Genomic DNA, 25,035 nt, shown 5'->3' with positions numbered 1-25,035 from the left:
TGCTGATTGGTGGAGGGGAGGGGGGCCACATGGCATGCAGCCATCTCAGCTAATTGGTAGCAAGGGGTGGGGGCAGCAGCTATCTTGTGTGCTGGCCTTCATGCCAGGAGCCCCCTTTGTGGTGGGCTGCACGGCCAGGAGGATTGCTGGTTCCCACAGGGGAGCCTGCATTTTATTTTTAGTAATTTTGTTGTTGTTTTATTTTTCCACAAATTTTGTGAAGATCACTTGGTTTCATGATTTCTGTGAAATCTGTGCAATTGCAATTTGAGTAAGTCCCTAGTCATGAACTCCCAAAGAGAATTATATAGCAAGACCCAAACCCTATTAGGCTGTCTAAAGTAAATACACTTGGTAAAAAGCTGATGTTTTAGACTGGTAACCTAGGTCTAGTGTGAGGTAAAAAGCAGGTTTCCACTTTATTAAAGACACCACCAGAGGCTTGTAATTTGGAAAAAATTGATCATGGAGAGATATAGATTATATATCCACACAAGAATCAGAGGAGCAACTGCAGCTTATGTAGACATACTGAGGTGGCTTAAGACTGGCTGATTGAAGCATTGATAGTACCTTGTCTAGGGCAGCACAAATCTTAATGCACGCTAAAAAATCTGTCTAGGACCACTGTTGCTCTGTCTATACTAGTATCAGTACTTCAGCTAGCTGGTTCATCTCTACACAAGCTGCAACTCCACTTTTGGATTGCAATGTAGACATACCATGAAACAGAGATCATAGATGCAGCTCATCCTTGAACTGGTTTCAGAACATTTTGGAATACAGCAATTGGTTTCTGAATACTTTGAAATACAGAAGTCATAGAGGAATGATGTACATGGGTTTCTTATCACAGGTTTGAAGCTAATGTGTATTTTGTTTAGTTTTAAATGTGAAACAAGTATGAAAAAATGGAACTGGTTTCTAAGCCCTTATTTAAGCTTGATATTAAACATGTTTATGTCCTTTACCAAAATGGGGCCAAGTACATTTAGAACATATTCATTTAACTGGGCAAGCAAATGCTAAAACCTAGTTTCCTTTAAAACAGCCAACTGACATTTAAAAGGGTATGACTACTCTAGTAAATGCTTTTATTTTAGTTTGTTGCATATTTCCAAATAAGTATTAAAATTATTATCTATGATATTATCCCTCATTATATATTTTTAATAACATAAAGGGTTAACAATAACAAGGGGTGGCTACCTCCAGAGTGACAGTAGGAGGTAGTTGGATGAGCAAGTTGGAAACAAGACAAGCTTGAAAGATCAGGGACAAGAGAGTCAGGTCAACATAGGCCATGAAGGACACAGACAGAAATGACATTTGTGGCATGACCGGCCCCTTGAAAGTGCTCTAAAGCCAGGCGAAAACAGAAAAGCATGGCTGCAGAGTGCTCTGATAGCATGACAGATTAACCCTCATTGTATGAGGGTTCAAATGAAGACACTCCAAAGCAAAGTGTGTTCATTAATTTCTGGCTGCTCTCTCTGGATGGGAGGGGGAGAAGGCAGGGGAGGGGCAGCTGTTTTGGGGGTTTCCCCAGCCCCCCTGGAGTGGGAGGAGGAGGTGACAGACCTCCCTCTCCTGCCTTCTCCCTCTACAATCCAGAGACAGCAGTGGAGCTGTGAGAGGGGGGCAGGGCTAGGGGGAGAAGCTGCACAGACAGTCTCTCTCCCTGAATTGGCTCCAAATTGAAGCTGATCCTCCACCCTCTCGATCCAACAGCTGAAGTCTGTTGGGTCAGGATGACTGGTATAACTCATGGTGCTTTCTATGAATCATCATGAGTTAGATCCAGGAGTTACGCTTATGTCTGCACCTAAACAGGCATTCATTTGCACTAGGAGAAATTTCTGAGAAATTTCATTTGAGAAAATTCATTTCTGAGTATACAGGCATTCAGTTGGCAGCTGCCCCATCTCTGTTGCTTTCCATTTCTTCACCAGGCATGGAAAACAACATGTGGCAGTCCTGGTTTGGGAGGAAGGAAATAGCTGCTTCACTCCTCCCAGTGCCTGGAGAAAATGGAGCAGAGGGGAATGGAACAACAGGTCAAATCCTCCCATCTGTTTCACAGACCGGGGACCCAAGTCTGGGGACTAGGCAGGGAAAAAGGATGGACTGCTCCTCTGGTCTGAGCAGAGTGAGGGAGCAGCAGGCAACACACACCCCACCTGCTTCCTAGACTAGGGTCTAGGGAGCAGGCAGGGGGAGGGGGGCCGTGGAGCAGCTGCTCCACTTCCATCCCAGAACAATCCAGGGGACTGTCCCCTCAGACTGGGGAAACCTACTGAGGACCCTCAGTCCAAGAAATGGATGTGGGAGTTTGCCCCACTTGCCTCCTAAGAAGAGTGCACAAATGTTCTTTCTTGCAGAAGATTCACTTTCACAAGCAAGATCTGATGCCTGGATGATCATTCTCCCTGAGGGGGCATTCTTCCCCCAGGAGAAGATGAATGAATGGTTGTATGTTCCTGGTTTCTACCAGGGGAGTGGCAGCCCCCTTGGAAGAACCATGAGGCTTGTTCGTGGCCATAACTGGCTGAAGCACATAGCAAGTTTTCTCAGCTCAAACCCCACCTTCATTTTAATGACTTTCTATTGGTTCATTATAATGGGATAGAATTTGGATCTAGTAAAGGTCAGGTACAGGGGAGCCAATGTTTTAAAAACAACAGTTTAATAAGAATAAACAATGAGATTCATTTTTAAAGGACATTTAGTAATATACTTGGTCGAGCCCTTTACCTGCTGAGGTAGTTCCCTTGGGTCTGGCTGTAATATATTAGAAAGGCTGAACAAGTAGCTTTGCTGCTGCTGCTGCTGCCTATGCTGTCCCTGTTCTGCAGGTCTGAGACCTTGGTCTCCAAGCTATTTTCCTATTCATTAACAGTTACATTTGAAATCAGGGAGGAGAGATGCCTCTCAAAATGGCATTAAACTTGGTTTATTCCTAGAGACCATTACAAGCCAAACATTTTGTTTGTGATATAGACCTATTAATCTGCACCCTTCCTCACCAGTACTCCCATGTAACTGCCCCAATTATCTGCTCAGACATTCACGCCTTCCTCACCTTCTATTCCCTCCTAATTATCTGGATATTACTGATGCTCCCAAAGTATTATGGATAAAGGAAGTGATGAATGACTCTTTACAAAACAACTGGGCACTTTATATCAATTTGTGAATAGGAATTCAGGTCATTATTAAGGCCCTGAATTTAACAAAAGCTTAAGGATGTGCTATAAGGCAGAAGGAACACTCAGATAAGTTAAGCACATCCTTAGATAATTTGCCACACTGAGGCATGAGAGTGGGACACTGCTGGCCACAATTCAGAAAGGTATGCAAGCATGTATAAGTTTAAGCATACAACTTAGTAGGGCTACCTATATACTCTAGTATTCTACCCTAGATGAAAAGCCAGAAGTTTCTGAAGACAGAGGACATCAAAGAGAGTGAAGGGGTGGTAAGGGAGCACAGCCCCTACCATGGTGAGAAACAGGGTAATTGGCAGTTCAGATATTCATTTAGCTAAATCCCTTTGTCTTCAATCTCAGCACACAACTATATGGGTTTTACCACATAACCAAACAGTTGCTATATTTGCATTAGGAAAAAAAATCTCTTGCAGAAAGCTTTCTCCAGACTTCAAGAATGCAAATAGCTATGGTTAAAACTGAAGACGTGGGTGGACAAAGCAAACATATTTTAATTACTATAGGTGGGGAAAGCAAACACACTTATTTTCAGCATGTGCAACGTAAGATTGAATATGTCACCTTGCAGCTGCATTTGTGATTATTTTCAGGCTGCTGGGATTACGGATCAGTTTATCCAGGATGCTGACAATCTGCTCAAACTTGGGTCTGTTGTTTCTGTCCTTTTGCCAACAGTCCAGCATCAGCTGATACAAGGCAGCTGGGCAGTCCATAGGAGGTGGCAAACGGTACCCTTCATCTACAGCCTTAATTACCTGCACAAGGATAAAAGTTTTGGAATAAAGGTGATTAAATTAACTTGTTTTATCAGTTCTGCAAAATACATTAGCATGGACACTTAATGCTTAAACAAATGTGTTCATTCTCTAATTGTCTTGCAGTGCAACACTCTTGATTTATCTACAAAGTAAATCAGATAATAAATGACATACAGAAAGAGCTATAGGAAAGTTAAGATACAGCATGTGACTTTGAGGAAGATGCAGTTTCAACAAGCTTCTCTAAAACTGACATATGATTATGTTAGTGAAGTCTATGTTAAATGGTACATTTAATATGGTAAGTTCTATTATGCCCATGTCCTCATCCCTCTAACACACACAAAAACATTCAGATCATTCCCAATATCCGATGTTTAGTATTGCAAGAAATGCCACTCCATATCTAACCACTAGATATTTTATTCCAAAAGCCTGATCAATACTTTATACTTTAGAGGGTATCAACCCCATCATTTATGCATCTTTAATGTCATATACTATCGACATCTAACTTCCACTGAAATCATGGGTAACTTGCCTACCTACCCAAAGATATTCTATAGATAGAGGGCAACACATAGTCATTAAATTGTAACAGATCTTACTGGGCTCCTCCACAAGTGTAGGATGGCAGGAGGCATGACTGTGGGATTGCAAATCAGATCCCATCGTGCCTTATTGCCAAGGAAGGGGGAGCCCAACACCAGGCTTCCTCTGCACCAACAAGAAGAAAGCCCCTTCAGCTGATGAGGCTCCCAGCTATGGGGGTACCTCATACACCCCCATGGCTAGGAGACCACCTGCTGTGATCTGCCAGCTTCAGGGGTGCCCCATGTATAGCTGGGCAGGGGGTGCAGCTGTTACAGTCTCCCAGCTGCAGGGATGCATGGTGTACCCCCTTAGCTGGGAGGTTGAGCAGCAGTGGTCAGCCAGCTGTGGGGGTACATGGAGCACCCCTGCAACTGGACGTCCTGTCAGCTGATGGGGTTCCCAGGCATGGAGGCACAGGCTACACATGCAAATTAAAGCTGGGTAGAAACCAGCTATAAAGTTACTACACATTTTCTATCTGTAATTATATAGCTGGTTGGACCTTTTCAAGGCACCATAGTCAATTTGCACATGTAGCTAATCTAAATTAATTGCACAATTAACTAGGTAATTGCATAATACTTGGTTGAATCAGCTATTAGATAAAAGCACCAAAAAGCCCCACTGAAATGCCCAATCTATACAGGAGCTGCAAAGCAGGGCTGATCTAATGTGCTACTTCTTCCAGTAAAGCTCTGGGTTTTTTGGGGCAGGGTTTAACATGGTTAGGAAAAGACTCTATGTTTAAGCACTCCCGTAGCAAAAAAACATACAGGCATACCCTGTCCCTGAGTTTCATTTTACTATAAGTAGGTATTATGGAAGTGTGACAGGTTCAGGCGACCTGATTGGTATCTGACACCCCCTAGTGGTCAGATCTGTCTTTCTACACTCCCTAGCCTCCTATTACCTCCTATCTCTTCCCCGCTATGATTTGATCTTATGGTGAGCTGCCTCCAGAGGCTGGGGTAGCCTCTTCTTGGGTGCCATTCCTCTGCGTATAGCCCTTAGGGCTTCTCTGCCCCAAATTCCACAGGTTGGGTTTCCCCTTTAAGGCAGCCCCAATTGTGCCTTAGGGGCAATAATTGTGAACTGCAGCCACCCCCATAGGCATGCCCATGCCTTGCATATGTCAGTCAGTGTTTGGAGGGAGGGGCCCTTAGTCCTGACTCCACACTTGTCCCCTCAAACCTCCAACTTTTGTTGGGGCTTCTGCCTTTCTGGCTTCAGCCCTTTTACTCTCACTGGGCCCCCTAGCCCAAGGCCCACTGTCTTGGACCTCAGCTTCTGGGCCCCAGCCCTGTCTTGCACACACGTGTTTTTGGGCCCCTGGCCCCTGCCTCATGCTTCTGGGCCCCGGGCCTCCGGCCCTGAATCTCCTTAGGGAACTCTCTCCTGGGCATCTCTCAGGGACCTGTAGCTCAAGCCCTGGTCTTATATGCCTTGAAGCCCTACCCCCTTCTGTCATGTGACTTTTCCCAGCCACACACTGGAGTTTCCCCTTTTAGCTAAGTGCCAGCCTGTGTTCCTGCTGCCACAGCCCCACACAGCCAGCTTAGCCTGCTGCATTGGCTTAAATAACAGGAACTCCCTGGCTGCCTGTTACAGGAAGGCATCCAACTAAAACATTAGCCTAAGCAACACCCTTAAATTGATCCTGTACTACAGTAGTCAAATTATCATATCCATTTAAAAACAAGGCACAGATTGCTGTAAAGAATTAATATACAGCCAGTAGTCCTTAGCTGAAAGGAATGTGGTTCGGTTTTTCTTTTTCTTTTTGTTTTTATATTACCATTTTTAGGCACAACGGTAAAGAAAATCCTGGTTGCCTAATTCTGGTTACCATTATTGCTCCTTTGTTCTGTATTAAGAAGGGGGCAGAGAAAAACACCTGAAAATTTATGCCTTAGGTGCCCTCTACAGATGCAGGTAAAGGTGCAATTGGATCTAATATCATGGGGAGAAGTGGACACGCTGGAGGGCAGGGAACAGCTGCAAGCAGACCTGGACAGGTTAGACAAGTGGGCAGAAAACAACAGAATGCAGTTCAACAAGGAGAAATGCAAAGTGCTGCACCTAGGGAGGAAAAATGTCCAGCACACCTACAGCCTAGGAAATGACCTGCTTGGTGGCACGGAAGCGGAAAGGGATCTTGGAGTCCTAGTGGACTCCAAGATGAACATGAGTTGGCAGTGTGACGAAGCCATCAGAAAAGCCAATGGCACTTTATTGTGCATCAGCAGATGCATGACGAATAGGTCCAAGGAGGTGATACTTCCCCTCTATCGGGCGCTGGTCAGACCACAGTTGGAGTACTGCGTGCAATTCTAGGCGCCGCAATTCAAGAGGGATGCGGATAACCTGGAGAGGGTCTAGAGAAGGGCCACTCATATGGTTAAGGGCCTGCAGACCAAGCCCTACGAGGAGAGACTAGAGAAACTGGACCTTTTCAGCCTCCGCAAGAGAAGGTTGAGAGGCGACCTTGTGGCTGCCTATAAGTTCATCACGGTGGCACAGCAGGGAATTGGTGAGGTTTTATTCACCAAGGCACCCCCAGGGGTTACAAGAAATAATGGCCACAAGCTAGCAGAGAGCAGATTTAGACTGGACATTAGGAAGAACTTCTTCACAGTTCGAGTGGCCAAGGTCTGGAACGGGCTCCCAAGGGAGGTGGTGCTCTCCCCTACCCTGGGGGTCTGCAAGGGGAGGGTAGATAAGCATCTAGATGGGGTCATCTAGACCCAGCACGCTTTCCTGCCTATGCAGGGGGTCGGACTCGATGATCTAGTGAGGTCCCTTCCGACCCTAACATCTATGAATCTATGAATAAGTGATCCATACAACCGCATGCATGGCAGGAGGCATGATTGTGAAATCACATATTAGATCCAATTGTACTTTATTCCCAGTGTAGGGGGAGCGCGATCCTGGGTTCCCCCTGCATCTGCAAGAAGCAGATTCCCATAGCTGGGAGTCCCCTTTGCTGATGGGGCTCCCAGATGCGGGGAGCATGCATAGCCAGGATCAAGAATCCCAACATCTGATGGGGGCTCTTGTTCCTGTCTGTGTCCCATGTGCAGCTGGGACCAAGAGCCCCCATCAAATGTGGGGAGTCTCTGTCCTGGCTGTGCATGGCATGCAGCCAGGACCAAGAAGCCCATCAGCTCTGGGACACTTAGCCGCCACAGACATGGGGCAGTGGGGACTGCAGTCTCCTATCTGTGGGGGTGCCCACAGCTGGGAGATAGCAATGGAGATCACAGCAGCACCACAGACTACTTACATGTATAGATAAGCTGGGTAGAAACCAGCTATAAAGTTATTACAGGTTTTTAAGTAATAATTTCATAGCTGGTTGGACCTTTTTAATGTGCAACAGTTAATTTGCAAGTGTAGCTAATCTAAATTTATTGTGCAAGTAACAAGGCAATTGCACAATAGATATAATGTGTAGAGGGTGCCTCATTGTAATAGAAGGTTCATTTTATTTCTATCCAGAAACTTTGTCTATAGTTGACTCATGTGGAATAAATCTAAGCACAAGTCAAGAGAAATAGCAGGAAAGTCTTTTCCTTCCCCCTCACTAAACCCTGGTTTGGGAAATGCTATACTTCCAACAACCAAAAATGTTAGCACAGATATTAATTACTTAGACCTCCCACCCCACATGGAAATCTTCCTACGTTAATTAAATTATTTTCCCAATTTATCTGTTGCCTGGTTGCAGAAGTATTTTTGGTTCATTAAAACTATAGTACAAATGCTTCAATTTTAATTCATGGACACCAACAGCAATTTACTTTGTGCATTTAAGGGTCGTGGAAAAGTTCTATAGAATGTTATAGATATGAATTGCAAGAGATCAACAGAAATGTAGGCAGGGTTCATAAAAAAATCTATGGAACATGAAAGAAATTACAATGTTTGTTTTAACACTGTTTACAGAACACTGCTGCAGGCACATCATTCTCTTTTGCAGTCTGTGGAATAGTTCAGGTGTTTTTCTAGAAAAACTATCATTTTCTGTTAAATTTAACCCATTTCCACAAGCAGGGAGACTTGGAAACTTTCATCTCTACGTCTTCGTCAATGTCAATGTCAAAAATGCAGAGCCACCTGGTTTCATTATGCTTCACTTCCTTTCACAGCTTGATTCTTTATTTGAGAACATAACTCAGACAACAACAGACTCACATCCTGATTGGACATTTCCCAGTATGGCCTCTCTCCATAGGACATCACCTCCCAGAGAACAATCCCATAGCTCCATGCGTCACTTGCTGACGTGAATTTGCGGTATGCAATGGCTTCTGGCGATGTCCATCGAATTGGAATTTTTCCCCCCTAGAAGCAAAAGGAAAAAAAATCAAAAAAATCTTGACCTACTGTATAATGAGTATAACTGCATAGGATTAATCCTTTTAAATGAAGCCATATGTTTATCAATACATTGCTTCAGTAAATAACTAACATTACCAAAAGCTACTGCCAGTTTTCATGGAAGTGTGTCTGCATGTCCTACTCAGAATGGTTTTTGCAGCAAACATTGAATGATATTGTATCACAACACTGTCCAGATGGTCTGCATATCTTCACATTTTCTCTTTATAAATTAAATATATATATTTTTATTGACACATTAATATTAAGGGTTTGAGGAGCCTGGTGCCCCCTGCTTCATTCTTGGGTGTTAAAAGAAGATGGAGATATGAGGCAGTATGTTTTCACTAATACTGGTCCTTCACATAAAGTCCATGGCAACCATATGCAAGTAAGTAAAATTAGAGCAGCTCCAAGACTGTTCTGTCAGGATGAGGGCCAGGACAGAACAACCCATGGGGCCAGGAGTCCACAACTTCAGGTCAGTTGTACAAGGAGAGGCTGGACTTAGACATTTCTAAAGTCAGAAGAGCACATCATTAAATGATTTAAACTTGGAAGAGAATTAAAACTACTGTTACAATTAGTACATGTAGCTGGGGAAACAGCTCTCTCTGATTAAGGCCACTGTTTTTGCCATAACTCAAATCAGCAAAACACACGCAAGTAGCCTCAGGCCGCAATGGGAGAATTAGAGGGAAGAGACAATCACTTTCCATTGGCGCCAGTGTTTACAACATTTGCAAGTCTCTGATTTGAGGGTCATGCACGAAAGAACCAGGTCCCTAAAACATGGCAAGACAAAACTTTTTGACTTCAGATGACTCAAAAAAGAATGTAATTAAATGCAGAATGTAGTGACTGTTTAAAGCTGTTTCCAGCTCCAGGGATATACAATCTATGCAGCTCTGGGTTAAGCTTCAGCTCAGACTTCAGATTAAACTGTATTTATTTTAAGCACTTCTCTACCCTCCGTTTACAGCAGCACTTGAGTGCTTCACAATCTTCAATACACTTATCCTCACAAAATCCCCATGGGGGTGGGGGTTCTACTATCTCTATTTAACACATGGGGAACTGAAGAACAGAGGGTAAGTCAATGTGGTACAATTCAGGCCATACAGTTGCTCTAGACAAGCTAGCGTGTATTCTAGAAGCAACATATCCATCTTAGGGGGATGAGATACCCTTTCCAGGAGGACTAATTTGCTCAGGCAGAGCAACAAATTAACACAACGACATTGCTTGCAGTACTGGAAAGAGAATAAATTCAGCTAACTCAGGTGTCTTTGCCTGGCACTGTATCATGCACACAAATATACCCAGAGAGAGTAAAGTTATGTATGCAAAGCAAAGAGATGCCTAACCCAGTTTCAAGAGAGCTAGTTTGTGTTATGACCAGGGATCCTGGTTTTCTCTGATTTAAAAAAATCCCCAATTTTTGGTTAAAAAAAAAGTAACACCAAATCCACATTTTTATGTGATTATATGTATAGTGTGTTAGGGTGACAATATTTGGATTTTGGGGAGCACTGGATTTGCAGCTGAGACAAGGCTTTAATCTGTGTCTCAGCAAAAGCTGCGGACCACAAGGCAGAATGATGTATTAAAATAACCTTGCAAATGCTTAGGCAAGTAGTTTTCTAACAGTGGGACAGTGTGTAGAATACATGGTGTAAGAAGAACAAGATGCAGCCCACCAACTATCGTCAGGAAATAAAGCAGAAGCAAAACCTTGGAGAGGCTGCTGACAAGTCAGCAAGAAACCAGAAAGAACTAGCAAGTGACCAGGAGAAGCTGAATGCATGGCCTTACACGTGCTCTTAGCAGAGAGGCATGTAAATGAATGACATGCGTAGGCAATTCCGTGTTAATGAAGTAAACAGTAAACAGAGGCAGAGCTTGAGATGGGAGGAGAAATGGGTGGAACCAAAGGAGGAGTGAGGGTGGAGTGAATGTTAATGAGTATGAACCAAGGTGCATAAAATGTGAAAGAACTAATGTTCCCCAGTCTGTTGTTTTTTTGGGACCTGGCCCGAAGCTGTCTCCATTCTGAATAAAGCTGTTGCGAGCAATGTGTGCTGGTGTTTGCTCCCTGCTTGCTCTGGCTAATGAATAACAGGATCCATGAGTAATTGGATCGTCGTCTCCCTAGATGTTGGGCGCCGCATGGAGTCGGGGTCTAACATAGTGGTGTTTCACTTAAATCACAGAAAAATGTGTATTTGGGGTTACTTTTTTTTAACTGAAAATTGGGGGATTTTTAAATTGGAGAAAACCAGGATCCCTGCTTATGGCAACAGTGAACAATCAGCAGCGTGGATTGAAGCACTGGCTAGTAACTCAAATACCTACCCAGAGTGCTTGGCTGATTTGTACAGCCTGTACGGAAGCCTACTGTTACTCCAGGTAGATAACAGCTAGCACTTACATGCCTTATCATGCTACAGTTATATCTCCCAATTGCAATGAATTAATTAATTGGCCAAGAGGACTAAGCCTGGTCCCCTGAGTCACAAGTATCACCTGATTCCCCAGAGTATGTGCCTTTATATTTAGGCTAATTCTCATCTCACACAGAACCCTCAACTGTGGCTGGGGTCAGCCCCTACACAGCCTCCCCATCAAGAGGATTTGAAGTATCATCAATTTAATCCATGTCAAAAGCCAGACTAAGCCCTCAGTCTCTGGGTATAGCCAAATGAGGCAATGACTGTTAAGTAACAGGGGCAAGAACTTACCGTACATCAGGTGCTCCAAGGTAAATGCCCATGTGACCATTCTCATCACATGGTAAGTCAAAGTGAAACAAAAAGTAGCTTATTCCCATTTTGCTGAGGGCTAAGGTCTTCCAGTTAAACTTTTACTTACTGCTGAGTAAGAGTGGGTACACAAGGCATTTATACACATGCTCTGGGAGTTGGGGGAGGGAGGAGGGGGCATTTTAACTAGAGCAGTTCCAAGAGCTGCTCTAATTAAAGTGCCTGGAGCATCATGTGCATCAGTGTCCCTGTACTGAAAAATGATGGTGGGGGCACTTTAACTAAAGCTTCTCAAATGAACTTTAATTAAAGCAACCCCACTGCCATTTTTTCAGCATGGGGATGCTGATAGATGTGATGCTGGAGTCTGCTCCAATGCGCTGTAATTACAGCATGTTGGAGCAGGCTCAGTGCATGTGTATAGGTGCCCACAGACAATTACTTCAGAGCAGCTGAAACATGTTAACTCCTGCACCTCTGTTAATTGCTACTGTTTGTTTTTCCAGTCTCTCACTCTCTCTCACCTTAGAGCCCAAAATATGTCCTCCAATTCACAAAAATCAAAATGCTTTTGGCTCAGATGTATAAGTTTTTCCACTGCTTGCATTGTGGATATATTTGAATGCCGCACTAATAAGAATACATTTATCCTCTCTGGGAAACATTGCTATTTTCACTTTATAGATGCTTACGGTTGCAGGATGAGTCTCCTGGCATAGGCTCACTGAGTGCTAGAGTCTTAACCAGAAAACCCTCCTTCTTTTAGAATAGTGAAGATTAAAGAAATGAATTCCACTACTCTTATTACAGTAAATATTTTTGTTTGTACTTTGTACAGTCTGCATATAGCAATCTCTGATGGATCTCTGAGAAAAAAAATGAAAACACCAAAGTAAGATCTACTGGTATATTGTAAAACTAAGAAAATCAACTTAAAACAAAAATACAATTTCACACTGAAAAAGCTCCTAAGCTGCTATTTGATCCACATACACTGCCTAAGAAATTGATAAGGCCTGTAAAAAGACAGGAAGATTCAAATATGAGCTCTCACAGTGCAAAGGGGAAGTGAATTCAAGAAGCAAGGTCTTTGCACTGAGTGCACCCAATCTTCAAAACCACAAACCCAGGGAATGTTTGTTACACGCCCCAGTTGATCTTAACTGTTGGGATAAAATTGCCTGTATGCTACCTGGGACTTAAAACTAAAAAGACTTTTATAGATCAAAAATAACCCCTTGAACTACATCTGGAAATGAATTTGCAGCTCTTGGAGCCTCTGGTGCACAGATGGAACATGTTGCCAGTGTGGGGCACAGATGAGTACATTGGCAGCAGAATTCTGCATTGGATGATATGGTCCTATGGGTAAAAAAGTCCAGCTAGGAGCAAGTGATGCAGGAACAGATAACAGTTCAAGTCTGATTGGAAAATAAGTGTTACGATGTCCTATCCAAGTGAAGATGAGCTGCTGCTGCTTTTAAAACAATGGAATCTACACTGTGAACCTCTGCAGCAAAAGCTAATGAAATCCTCACAAAGAGTCACAGCGTTTTTGCTGATTCCTCAGGTTATATCCCAAACCATTACCACAGGGAATGCTGAAGCCCCTGGCACGTTACACATGTTAATCATGCCATAAAAAACAACAGGGCTATCCATGCAGCTGATTTATGGTGCCAAATCAGCCACAAACATATTCCACAAAATATGTAGAACGTATTTGTAGCTTGTTTCTATGGTGCCATAAACTGAATGTGTAACATGTCCTCATCCTGAGGTAGACAGTAAGCTAATTATCAGCATTGGCACTGGGATGGGGGCTGGCACTGGAATGGGGATAGATTTGCTCCCTTATGCCAAAAATGTGCTTCTGAGGGAGTGGGTTGCAATGTTCCCTGGTAGGAGAAGAGTTGAGGGGCATTCCTCACCATGCAACTGGTGACTCCTGTGCCCAGCAGCCTTTCTAGTCTCCCGCCACAGGCAGTAAGGCATATAATTTTAAAATGCTGGGTGGTAAGGAGTTGTGGGGAATTGGGCTGCAGGAGAAGTTTTTAGGTGTGCTGGGGTACCTGGATATTAAAAAACTGTGCATTTTCCTCATACCCCAGGGCTGTCTGGGGCCAAGGTCAACAATTAGCTGACTGTCAGCCCTGCCCTGGACAGTCTCAGGTCTTGAACCCAAATGCGGGGCTGAGGGCACTCAGCTTTCAACTTTCTGCTGCAGGAGGAGCCTTGGATCATGGTCCCAGGCTCCTGCTGTGCCAGTAAGTAGAAACGACATGATTGGGATTTAATCTCTGATCCCAAATTTGAGCATCTTACCTTGCATGTGTGGCATGGCAGATGGCATGAGTGCTGGGACTGGGGATCAAATCCCATTGTACAATTAAATGAATGTGCCTAGGTGATCACACCTTATTGATTCCAAAGAAACAGAGATAAAGAACTGAGTATCATCAGCAAACACAGGCTGTCTCCCATTCCCCCTTAATACTTCCATTTACAACACTGCCTTTTTTCAGACTCAAGGTACCCCATGCTAACTTTTTTGAATTTAGCAACACTGGTTCAACAAGAAATTTATTTATCACAGCATGTTTTTTTACTGTAGAAACCTAGCAAGCAATTCTTCTCTTACCAAAAACTCAGAAAGTACTCAACAGGGCAGTCTGCTTTTGATACTATGAAGTCCTATATGAAATATCTGGGTTGATCTTGTGAATCATGTGTAACTGTCCGCACACCCAACAGTGCTAATATTTGTGGCATCCTTTGAAGGATCTTGCATCACCGTGGTTAAGAATCACTGATATGATCTACAGATTGAAGAGGATTGGCAAAGCATATCCCAAGAATATACTACATGACAGAGCCCATAAGGCACTTGGAAAGAGCTGCAGGGAAAGGGCAGGTCCCAGCCCCTGCCCTGATCTGCCAGTGGGGCAGCAAACAATTAGCTCACTGCTAGCTGCCCCACTGGCAGATTGAGACAGGGGGCTGGGACCTATCCCATACCTGCAGGTGGGAAGCCTGCCTATCACAGGCGGGGTAGAGGAGGGGGGAAAAGGGGGGGGGGGGGGGGGGCACAAACTGCTCCCCACCCCGCTCTGTGCTTACAGAGATGAGTGGGGAAAAGGCTTCCCAGCCCCCACCAGCAGGGAGTGCCAACTCTACAACCACGGAGCTGGCACTGGGAGATAAGGGTCTCCCAACCCTCCACTCCTTGATCATGATGGCAAAATGTGGCCTGGGAGTTGAGAATCTCCCATCCCCCACTCTCCAATCACGATCTTGCAGCAGGGGGCTTGGAGCTCCCAACTGCTGGGGCAGGTGCACATAGTCCCCCCACACGCTCTGGTGGCAGAGGCAGCCCTGGAAGCAGACAGCTCCTGGGGGCAGGGAGTAAATCTCCCACCCCGTGATGGCCAGCTGACCAGGAGCAGATTTGCTCTCAGTCAGGCATCTACACAAATGCTACTGCACTGTTACTAATTGAAAGTAAATTTGCTAGTTGCACTTTCAGGTAGAAAATTTACTTATGATTAGTGAGGTTTACTTGACAGTAAGCATGTGCATGTGTAGATGCACATGCTTGCTGTGGAGCAAACTATGCTACTGAGCAGTAAAATGTCTTATGTAGACACAACCTGTATGAATAAGTTTGGATTTCAAGGATCTTAAAATATTGTGTGCATCTACATGAGATGCTTTACTGTGCAGTAGAGCTAATTACTGCACAGTAAGTGTTTGCATCTACATGTGTGGACACTGTGCAATAATTGGCTCCAATTGCAATTTAGTTTGTTACCTACAAATGCAACTAGCTAATTTTCTCAAAATTACTTACTTTGCAATAGCACACATGTAGTTGGCTGACTGGAAGCAAATGTGCTCCCAGTCAGCTGGGCAGCAGGGAATGGGAGATTGCTCCCTGCTCCTGGGAGCTGCCTGCTGCTGGGGCAAACACTGTCACCAGAGCCCAGGTGCAAACAATGTCCCTCTGCCCCAGCAGAAGGGAGCTTCCCAGCCCCTGCTCCACAGTTATGAGGTGGGGGCTGGGAGATCCTTATATGCCAGCTTGAGCCCTGTAATTGCGGGACCTGGCTAGGAGATCCTTCTCTCCCACCACCAGCTTCATGGTCACAGGGCTGGTGCTGGGAGATCCTTATCTCCCAGCACAAGCCCCATGGTTGGGACATTGCTCCCTGCCCCCAGGAGCTGCCTGATGCAGGGGCAGGCTCCTCCACTGGAGCCTGGGCTGGGACAATGTTCCCTTGCCCCAGAAGCAGGGAGCAGCCAGACCTCACTCCATGATTGCAGGTCCTGGGCTGCAAGATTCTTATCTTCCAGCACTGGCCCCATGGCTGTGGAGCTGGTGCTGGGACAGAAGGACCTTCACAACCGTGGGGCTTAGGCTGGGAGAGAAGGCTCTTCTAGCTCAGGTCCCACAACCGTGGGGCTTAGGCTGGAAGAGAAGGATTTCCCAGTGCCAGCCCCATGACCACAGAGCTGATGCTGGGAGAGAAGGATCTCCCAACCTGGGCCCTGCGATCATGGAGCAGGGGCTGGGAGCTCCCTCCTTCTGGGGCAGGGGAGACATTGTTCCACCTGGGATCCAGTGTCAGAACCCATCCCTGCAGCAGGCAGCTCCTGGGGCAGGGAGCAATTTCCCAGGCCCACTCCCCCGCCAGGAGACAGCAGTCTCTTAGCCTCTGGGCTAGCACCCAAGGGAAGCTTAGAGCTCCTCCTGGCTGCTGTGGGGGCCAGTTGAAGGGCCGCAGGGAGCAGGAGATGTCTACTGCTAGGAGCAGCAAATCTGTTCCTGCATCTCTGCACATACAGAAATGTGCCCAGGAAAGTCTACTCTTGAGTAGTTTAAGAGTAGTTTACTCTAGAGTAGACTGCTTCCGGATTATTTGCACATATAAGGGTATGTGGAAGCCCACTGAGTATAAAAATATTTCTTTTATACCAGGTATTTAATGTAACACTATGTTTACCTGAGGGTAATAAATAATATTTTTCTTATAAGCAAGAAATGTCCTACAGTTTTAAAGATCATATTGGTTGAGAGCCTTCAGGCTGCTGTTTCCTAAAAATTTTAATTCCCTGACTGAATGTGGAGCTTACATTCTGGTCGTGGCCAGTATTTAATAAAGATCCAAGAGTAAAAGGGAACTAAAATGGCTGGAAAAGATCTAGAAGAAAATGTGCCTGTGTATGAGAGAAAAAGTGCAGCGGAGAGAATTTTTAACAACAAAATGGAAGAAGAAAGTTTGCAGTCTCAATTCTTTGTGGCCCTAAGTGCCTTCTATCCAAGTGCCTACAGTTTTTGGATGGACTTGCTTCCCATTTGTCAGCAGAGCTTTTGAAAAAGTTCTAAAGTGTCTGCACAGCCTGGTAGAAAGGAAAAGGAACATACTTGTATATATAAATATGCAGATATGTGTCCTAGGATCATGGGAAATAAAGGTGAAGTATAATGTATAACAGCTTTGGTTCAAGTGCAAAATCAAGGCCATTCTGACTGGCTTTTATAAACAGTTATTGCCAGATGTGAAGTGTCAAACACAAAAAGTTGTCTGTGGTTGGAAGCCAAGCACTTTACACATGGCAGGAAAATGCAGTTTGGTAAAAGGTCTCTGCCATCACCTTAAAGGAAAAAGTCCTTACCTAATTGATAATACAAAATGTGGCATCGTTTTCAAATGTTTACAAATAAATTTATTGTAAAATGGCTTTAAATGGAGTAAAACAACCAAAGTCCCTTGGCTATTTTTAGGCATAGTGTTTGCTTGGATTTTTATGAAGAATGTAAATATAAAAGAGCATTTATTTCTCTCTCCTGTTTCAACCTGTATCTGTTCATAACATTCAAGGACTTTATCTATAGACTGGGGATGACATCCTGACTCCGTTGAGCTTGAAAGGGGTTTTGAAGCTGACTTAAGTGAAGCCAGTGTTTTACTCTGGGGTCTTAGTATATCACAGCTATTTCTGAGAACATAGCAACAACAATGCTACTATAAAACCAAGATTCTTGCAAGCCATCCCTGTCCCCCCTCCCTCTCCTTTCCATGTGTCTGACAGGTTGGCTAGGGGAGCACAGGCATCTAACAAGGAGCACAAGTCTACATAATTTTAAATGAACAAGGACATTTGCAATAAACCAGGTCAGACAAGGACCAATAACACTACAAAGCAGAATATTTCAGCTCTGCACTGTATGGAAACGATTACTCAAAAAGTCCATGAAGTATACACCAGGATGTTCTGGCATTAATTTCAAGTCAAAAGCAACTTTGCTTTTTTTTCAGTTTTCACTGGAGAACTAAAGGAGAATGTGCTGAAGAATCCATTTTTTTAAAGTATTAAGAAAACAGAATTAACCCCCCCCGATAGATTATTCAAAATATTTAAAGTTGAACATTTTGAGAGCATTAAGACATCTTATGTGTAAGCTTTTAGAAGTTATATTTATAAATAACACACATGAGTCTCTAGGATGCTCATCAAAATATGCCTGTTAGTGGAGAAATGAAGACTGTGGTGAACAAGTGGGAAAACCAAGGCTAGCACTGAGCTTGTCTAGATTTTTTAGATGAAGGAATCAATTAACATTGGGCAGCCTCTGTTTACAGAACTATTATTTTGCCATTCTGCAACCTGCTCTGACAAATGAAAGCCGATGACTGTGCCCACTCTAAAGTTAAAAGGAGAGCTTTTTGACCTGATTGTTATAAATAATATAAGTAAAATAAAAATGAGCAACACACTTATGGTAAAGAATTTTTAAATGAATGAACATTTTTGCACTGAAAATTAAGCATTATCTCTAAAACTGAGTACAAGTTTCATATTTTTCAAATGGCAGTCAAGGGCAAATATGATGATCCAGTGAATCACAGCACAATGAATTTGGAGTTTCTAGTCACAAATACCTTTTCTGAAACAAAACAAAACTATACAATTTACTTTTGTTTCTTAAAAAAAGCCAGTTTGGGAATTTAAAGAAACTACTTGCTAATCACTTCTCCCAGTCTCTTTTAAGAAATGCTCGTCTTAGCTGCACATTTTACATGTACCAGTATTTCATATCTGGCTATCTTTTATGATTTATCCATAGCAAAGATGTTATGTAACTTTTGGTTAACCACTTAACAAAACTAAATCAAACATTTTCTATTAGACCATGAATCATAAAATGGCATTTGCAAGTATACACAATTCTCTGGAGAGCCTTTACTATTACCAGATTTTTTTTTGAATTACAATTCATGTAATTACAAATATGACAAGCAAAGAAAGGACACAGATTGATTCCCTATGCACTGCTCATGTTTCTTCAGACTCATGTCTCACAGATGGAGCACTATGCTATATTATAATATACTATTCTATAGGGAGGCAGTGTAGTCTAACGGATATGGTGTTAAACTGGGACCAAAGTGATCTCAGTTCTATTTCTGCTTCTGCCCCACGTCTCCTGAGTACCTTAGGCTAATCATTTCACTGCTCTGTGCCTTAGTTTCCCCAGCTGTAAAATGGGGGTGCTGATAACTCTTTTTTCAGGTGCTCTGAGATCTGCTAATGAAAAATGCTATGTAAGAGCCAGCTGCTGTTAAAGTTATACTATACACTTTGAGCACATCATGAAATGTGGGAATGGAGCTTCGTGCATCCCAAAGTCTCTGCCTTCTCTTCAACCATCCTGGGCTGAAACACAAGCTAATGCTGTTGGGATTCTCTAAAAGTTGAGAGCATCAGTGAAAACTGGAACATGGAGTACCAAACTGAGAAAAGAAGCCACCATAGGCAGAATCCTATCTGGCACTTATGCATAGTTGGTGATCTTGTTCCACACAAAGTGTGGATGCATAAGTGTCCAAGTAACTACAGAGCATGCACAAGCAGGTAAGTCCATAAGTCTCAAAATTGTGGCCAGGCAAAAATAAGGAGAGCCATTCATGTTTCAACCCACTAGCTGAGCTGGCTAAGGAAATGGGAGGTCAGGTTCCAGTCCTCACTAACCCAGGGGATGGGGGAGAGGGGTGCAGGTTGAACCTGTATCTCTCTGACTTCCTAGCATAGTGCTGTAGAAAAAACTGTGATCATAGTTTTTTGCCAGAAGAAATTTTGGGATTTACACTTGCCTGCATATACAGAGCCATGCACGACACACCTGCTCTGCCATGTTCAGTAGCTGTGTGGGTGCTTATGCATGTATTGTAGGATTGCAAGCTGGGTAAAAATGACAAAAACAGCATTTACAGGGATGGGTAACTGCCATGTGTGTAAAGTGACACAGGATTCTGCCTGATCTCTGCCTACAAAAATGGTCCTGCCAGAAAGAACATACGATGACGTTAAGGACCTGTCAAATGTAGTCAAGACAAGTGGCACAGCACAGTGCCACTGAGTGTCTGAATCACAGAAGCAGTTCCACCTGTTTGTACATTTGTATATATGTATCTTGATTTTAAAATTGGGTGACACTTATATAGCTTTCATCCTGTTATATAGGCTTCTCACTTCTCCTGATATATCAGTAAAAACTGGGTAGTATTTCATTGATGAAAATTAAAAAAAAGCCCCCTAGAAGCAACATAATCCAAAAACACTATGCACTCTTCTTCTAATGATAGCTCTAACCACAAACAAAGCTATAGGATTATTAATAGACTAATTAAATCATATGAAAAAGGAAATCATTAGCTCAGCTAATTTAAATTCCTGTGGACTATGGAAAATAGCAAATGGATCACATAATGCTACAAACCAAAGCAGCATACATGCTGTATGAGCACCTCCTTTGTAACTAAAACATGGTCTATTATTTCCTAAAACTTAGTCTTCATTTTTCCTGTTTCCTTAGTTGTCTAAGGGCGCATCTACATGTTGCCCTATGTCACCATGGTGATGCACTATGTCACTGTATGGCATGCTATGGCAAATGTAGCGATCATGTGAGTCTACACATGATCGGAAGGTGCTTTGCCATAGTGGTGCGCTCCACCATTTTACCACACCGTAATGCACTGTGTGTGATGCTAAGGCAAGGTAGTGGCAAAATCTAACCGTGTGCCACATGCAGTGCAGTAGGGGTGGTTACTACACTGTCCTTTAGTACTTCCAAAAGGTAGTACTAAAGCTAAAGTACTTACAAAAGAAAACAAAACTGCCTCACACATCCAAGGGAGGAACAATATACAAATGTAAGATCCTCCTAAACATTTTCTAAACCAGGAGTCTCTCAAAATCAAAAACAACCCCTTCGGGTTATGTTCCCTGAGAAAGCCTATGGTACATACAGAAGATATTACTAAAACTATGTTACCTACCTTCTATTTAATTGAATATTTGAAGGCATCAAGAAAAAATTGAAGTGTTCTGTCCCTTCAATTAAAGGATAAGGGAATTTTCTTTCTAAGGGAGGACTACAAGTAGGGAGATGACGGTAACACCAGAGATAAAAGAACTTCATTGCAGCAAGTCAGCAGTGTAGACCAGTTAGGCCTAAGAGGTGCTCTTATGCACTGGAATAAGAGAATAAGTAGAAACTATTTTCCCTGCCTATAGATGGAGCTATGGTTCCTACTGTATGTTTTAAACATCACTCTGTCAAAAGCAAACATTGCCTTCAACTTATGTCTAGTGAGTCTAAGATCCTTACATACACAAGCTGTTTCTAGACTTGTATATAGCTCAGCCTACTATTCTGATTTATATTCAATTACAAGGCAATGGTAACTGGTACCTAATTAGGGGGCCAGGAACCAAATTAATGCATTTAGAAGAACTTGGCAGCAAAAGATGGGGCAGACTCTTGACCCTTACATTTTGGGATCACATTACAGAAGTGCCAGTGTGTACTGGGCACAGGGACCAGTGTTGTACTGTACTGGATGATTATTAGGCCTGTGCGAGTTGGCAGTGATCCGATTCATCTTCAGATCCGGCCACTTTGGATGGCTGTGATCCAATCCGGAGCTCTGGACCGGGTTTCTGCCTCAATCTGTCTGGAGATCCGGCCATAGGGTATAAATGGGAATCAATAAAATATCTATAATTTTTTTGTTTTTTGTCCAATTTGGATTAAACTTGCAGGGATGGTAGCTTCTGCTGGGAGCATGAAACCTGCCAAGTTTCAAGAAGATTGGCACAGGGGTTTGGGGGAACTGTACCCCAAATTCTTGAAAGCCAAACTGCTGTCACAGCTGTGTGTTCCACCACAGGAGGGAGAAAACTGCAGGGGTGGTAGCTCTTACTGAGGCCACATAGCTTGCCAAGTGTCAAGGAGATCGGTGCAGGGGTTTGGGGGGAACTGCACTCCAAGCTGCGGACAAGCAAAACTGGTGCCATGGGTGACCCTGCGTGTGTTCAGGCGCAGCGGGGGTGACAGCTGCAGGGATGGTGGCCCTTGCTGTGACGCCTGGCAGCTGTGGAGGAGATCAGTGCAGGGGGGCTCTGGGGCCCTGCACCCCTGGCTGCTGACAGACAAAACTCATGCCAAGACGGTGTCTGTCTTGGGGCAGTTGATTGTCTGTATTGAGTCTTTCCTCTCTTTAGCCTGGTTTTGTAGGTGCTAATTGATGCTCGTTAAGTTGTTATGTAGTAGCTAGGTCCAGTGTATGGAGCTGGTCCCTGAGTCCCTGGTCCCTGAGTGAATCATGATTGATTGATTGATTGGTAACTGGGAACAGCATCTTAGCAGCCAGGCCTGCAGCAGGCCTCTCTGCCCCAAGACAGTCAGTCCCACAGCACCCATGGCACCAGTTTTGCTTGTCCGCAGCTCAAGGGGCAGTTACCCCCCAAACCCCTGCACCGATCTTCTTGAAACTTGGCAAGCTTTGTGGCCTCAGTAAGAGCTACCACCCCTGCAGTTTTCACCCCACTATGTTGTAATGTCTAGATGTGACATGAGTTTTGCTTTCAAGAATTAGCGGTGCTGTTCCCCACAAACCCCTGCACTGATCTTCTTGAAACTTGGCAGGCTTCATGCGCTCTGCAGAGTCTACCACCCCTGAAAATGTCATCCAAATTAGAGAAAAAACAACAAAGTTATAGATATGTTATTGTTTCCCTATTATACCCTATGGCCGGATCTGCGAGGCGGCTCCAAAGCGCTTCGGGAAGCCGAACGAGGCCAGTGCTGCGACCCGGATATGCTGCTTCAGCCCCCAAAGCATACGAAGCTTCTCCGGATCTGAAGCTCTGTCCGAAGCCTCGCACAGCCCTAATGCTTATCAGTACAGGAGCCATCCTACTGGTACAGGGAAGAATAACTTGAAGGGGTCTGAAGAGTCTTAATGGGCTGAAGAATATGATCCCTCTTGTGCACTAATGGACTTTCAAACCAACTCCATGAATTGAGACTCCTCCTGAATGGCAGGTGATAATCTGGACCAATGATCTGTAGGTGTTCAAGGGAGAATAGAAGATAAACTTTTCTTGCCTCAGTTTTTCTTTGCTCCTACACTATGACTTCAGAGAAAGAGAGACAAATAATTAACTGGACAGCACTTTTCATTTTGAGTAATGATGAGTAATTGGTTTAATCTGAGGCAAAGAAGATTTAGGTTAGATTTTAAGAACTTTTTGGGTGAATTTGGCAGTTAATTCCTTGGACAGGTTATTTAGGAAGGCTGTGAAAACTTCTTTAGTGAGGGTTTTCAAGAGCAAGTTAGACAAACATCTGTCAAAGATAGTCTTGGCACACTTGATCCTGTTTCAGTACAAAGATGGTTCTGATGATCTCTTAAAGTCCCTTACAGCTGAACAAATCTATGAAGTTGCTAAAGAACATCTGAGGGTAAGGAACTCAGAATAGCAAAAGCATCCACAAAAATCAGTACAGGCACAGAGGATAGAAACAGATGTCACCTGACGTCTCATTTGTGCCACCCTAAATTATTTAAGGTGACACAAATGCTAAGCAAAAAGCCACCCTTTGTCACGCTACATAAAGGGAAAATTAGTGGTGTGACAAAAGGTGATGACAGACCCTGCTAATTTATTGTGGTGGATGTCTATTACTTCTGTGGTGAAAGAGTATAAGCAGCCTGAGCTGCTTGCACTCTCCTGCCACCCAGAGCAGGTGGTTTGGGGCCTTGAGAGCTCCTCAAGCCTGGGAGCACCTGCCTGCTTTCCTTGCTTACAGAGGGGTATCCTGAGAAATCTTGGGGTGCCTCTCCATAAGCAAGGAAGTCAGATCCATCCCCCATGATTGTTACAGAGTGGGTCTGGCTGGGCAGGGAAAGCAGGAACATCACACAGTCCCTTGTCCTGTGCCATCAAGGGTAGGACAAGGGGTGATGTGTTTGGCATGATGATATGGATCAGCTGTGCTGTGACACTGTCGCACAGCTGATCAGGTTCATTCGGAGACATCTGTTTCTAGCCAGTGCCTGCTCAGGCAGTCATCGTGGGACTGGGGCCTGAACTATTACTGCTCGAGAACATAGCAATGTAGTACACTTTATTCACTACTTTAAAGTGAATGGTTGGACATATGGTCACAATTTTGTTATTCAAGGAAAAATATGGCCTAATTGCTACCGCTCTGTAGAGCTGGTACATGCATTAAATGATGCTGTTATTTTTTTTTTCTGTTTGCTTGTCAGGGACTTAGTGCCAATTAAATGCTTTAGGGTGGACTGTCCTGTAGACAGTTTTTTTAATTTCATTAAATTAAAAGCAGCAGTAGCATAAACTTTCTTGTTTTTTGTCAATGGACCTCAATTTCATTTCAGAAAAGACTCAGGGGTAAAATGTTCAGAAAAAATGATGGTCTCTGCACTGCTCTAAAAACTTCTTCTCCCATTCAACATTTTCCAAATGCAGAAATGTGATGGCCTCTTGGGTGCCCCCCAGCTGCTGCTACCAAAAGCTCTGTGCTTGAGAGCAACAAAAGGAATGCCACCTAAATGCCCTCACTGTCACACACTTATTTTTTTTGTTAACTAAGTAACTTTCCTGCATCTGGTAGAATTTTGCTCTTGTCGTTTTTAAGTGGGTCTTAGGGTCCCCCATTTATCCCTTGAATGAAATACAATGTGGCCTAGACTGCTCTAGGAGATATTCATAATCTTGACATCTTCCTTTGGCTATCTATATGCCACTGTTGGCTTTATTAAATTCAGAGGAATACATGCTGCAAAATGTTTTCTTCCCATCCAATTTCTTTATCTGAATGTAAACAAGCAGGTAAGCCTGTGAGTAGATCAGGGAGGAGAAGAAGAGTTCAATCATACCATTTGCCATAGGAACATAAGCGCTGAGGAACATACTGGCCAGAGTTGATGA

At 43.7% G+C, this 25,035-nt stretch overlaps 1 protein-coding gene across 1 annotated transcript in view; it reads right to left on the bottom strand.

Moving 5' to 3' along the window:
- The window catches only part of EPHA3 (EPH receptor A3), a 352,724-nt gene that overhangs the window by 34,226 nt on the left and 293,463 nt on the right, over nucleotides 1–25,035 (bottom strand). Inside the window, exons 14-15 of the mRNA XM_006033907.2 lie at nucleotides 8,780–8,929; nucleotides 3,792–3,985 (exon numbers count right to left, since the gene is read on the bottom strand). Of these exons, the coding sequence (XP_006033969.1) occupies nucleotides 3,792–3,985; nucleotides 8,780–8,929 (344 nt within the window). The remainder of the gene's footprint in view (nucleotides 1–3,791; nucleotides 3,986–8,779; nucleotides 8,930–25,035) is intronic.

The sequence above is a fragment of the Alligator sinensis genome, unplaced genomic scaffold (assembly GCF_000455745.1).
Source record: "Alligator sinensis unplaced genomic scaffold, ASM45574v1 scaffold918_1, whole genome shotgun sequence".
NCBI classification, from domain to species: Eukaryota; Metazoa; Chordata; order Crocodylia; family Alligatoridae; genus Alligator; species Alligator sinensis.
The sequence above is the reverse complement of the archived record's forward strand: the minus strand, read 5'-3'. Positions and strand labels throughout refer to the sequence as shown.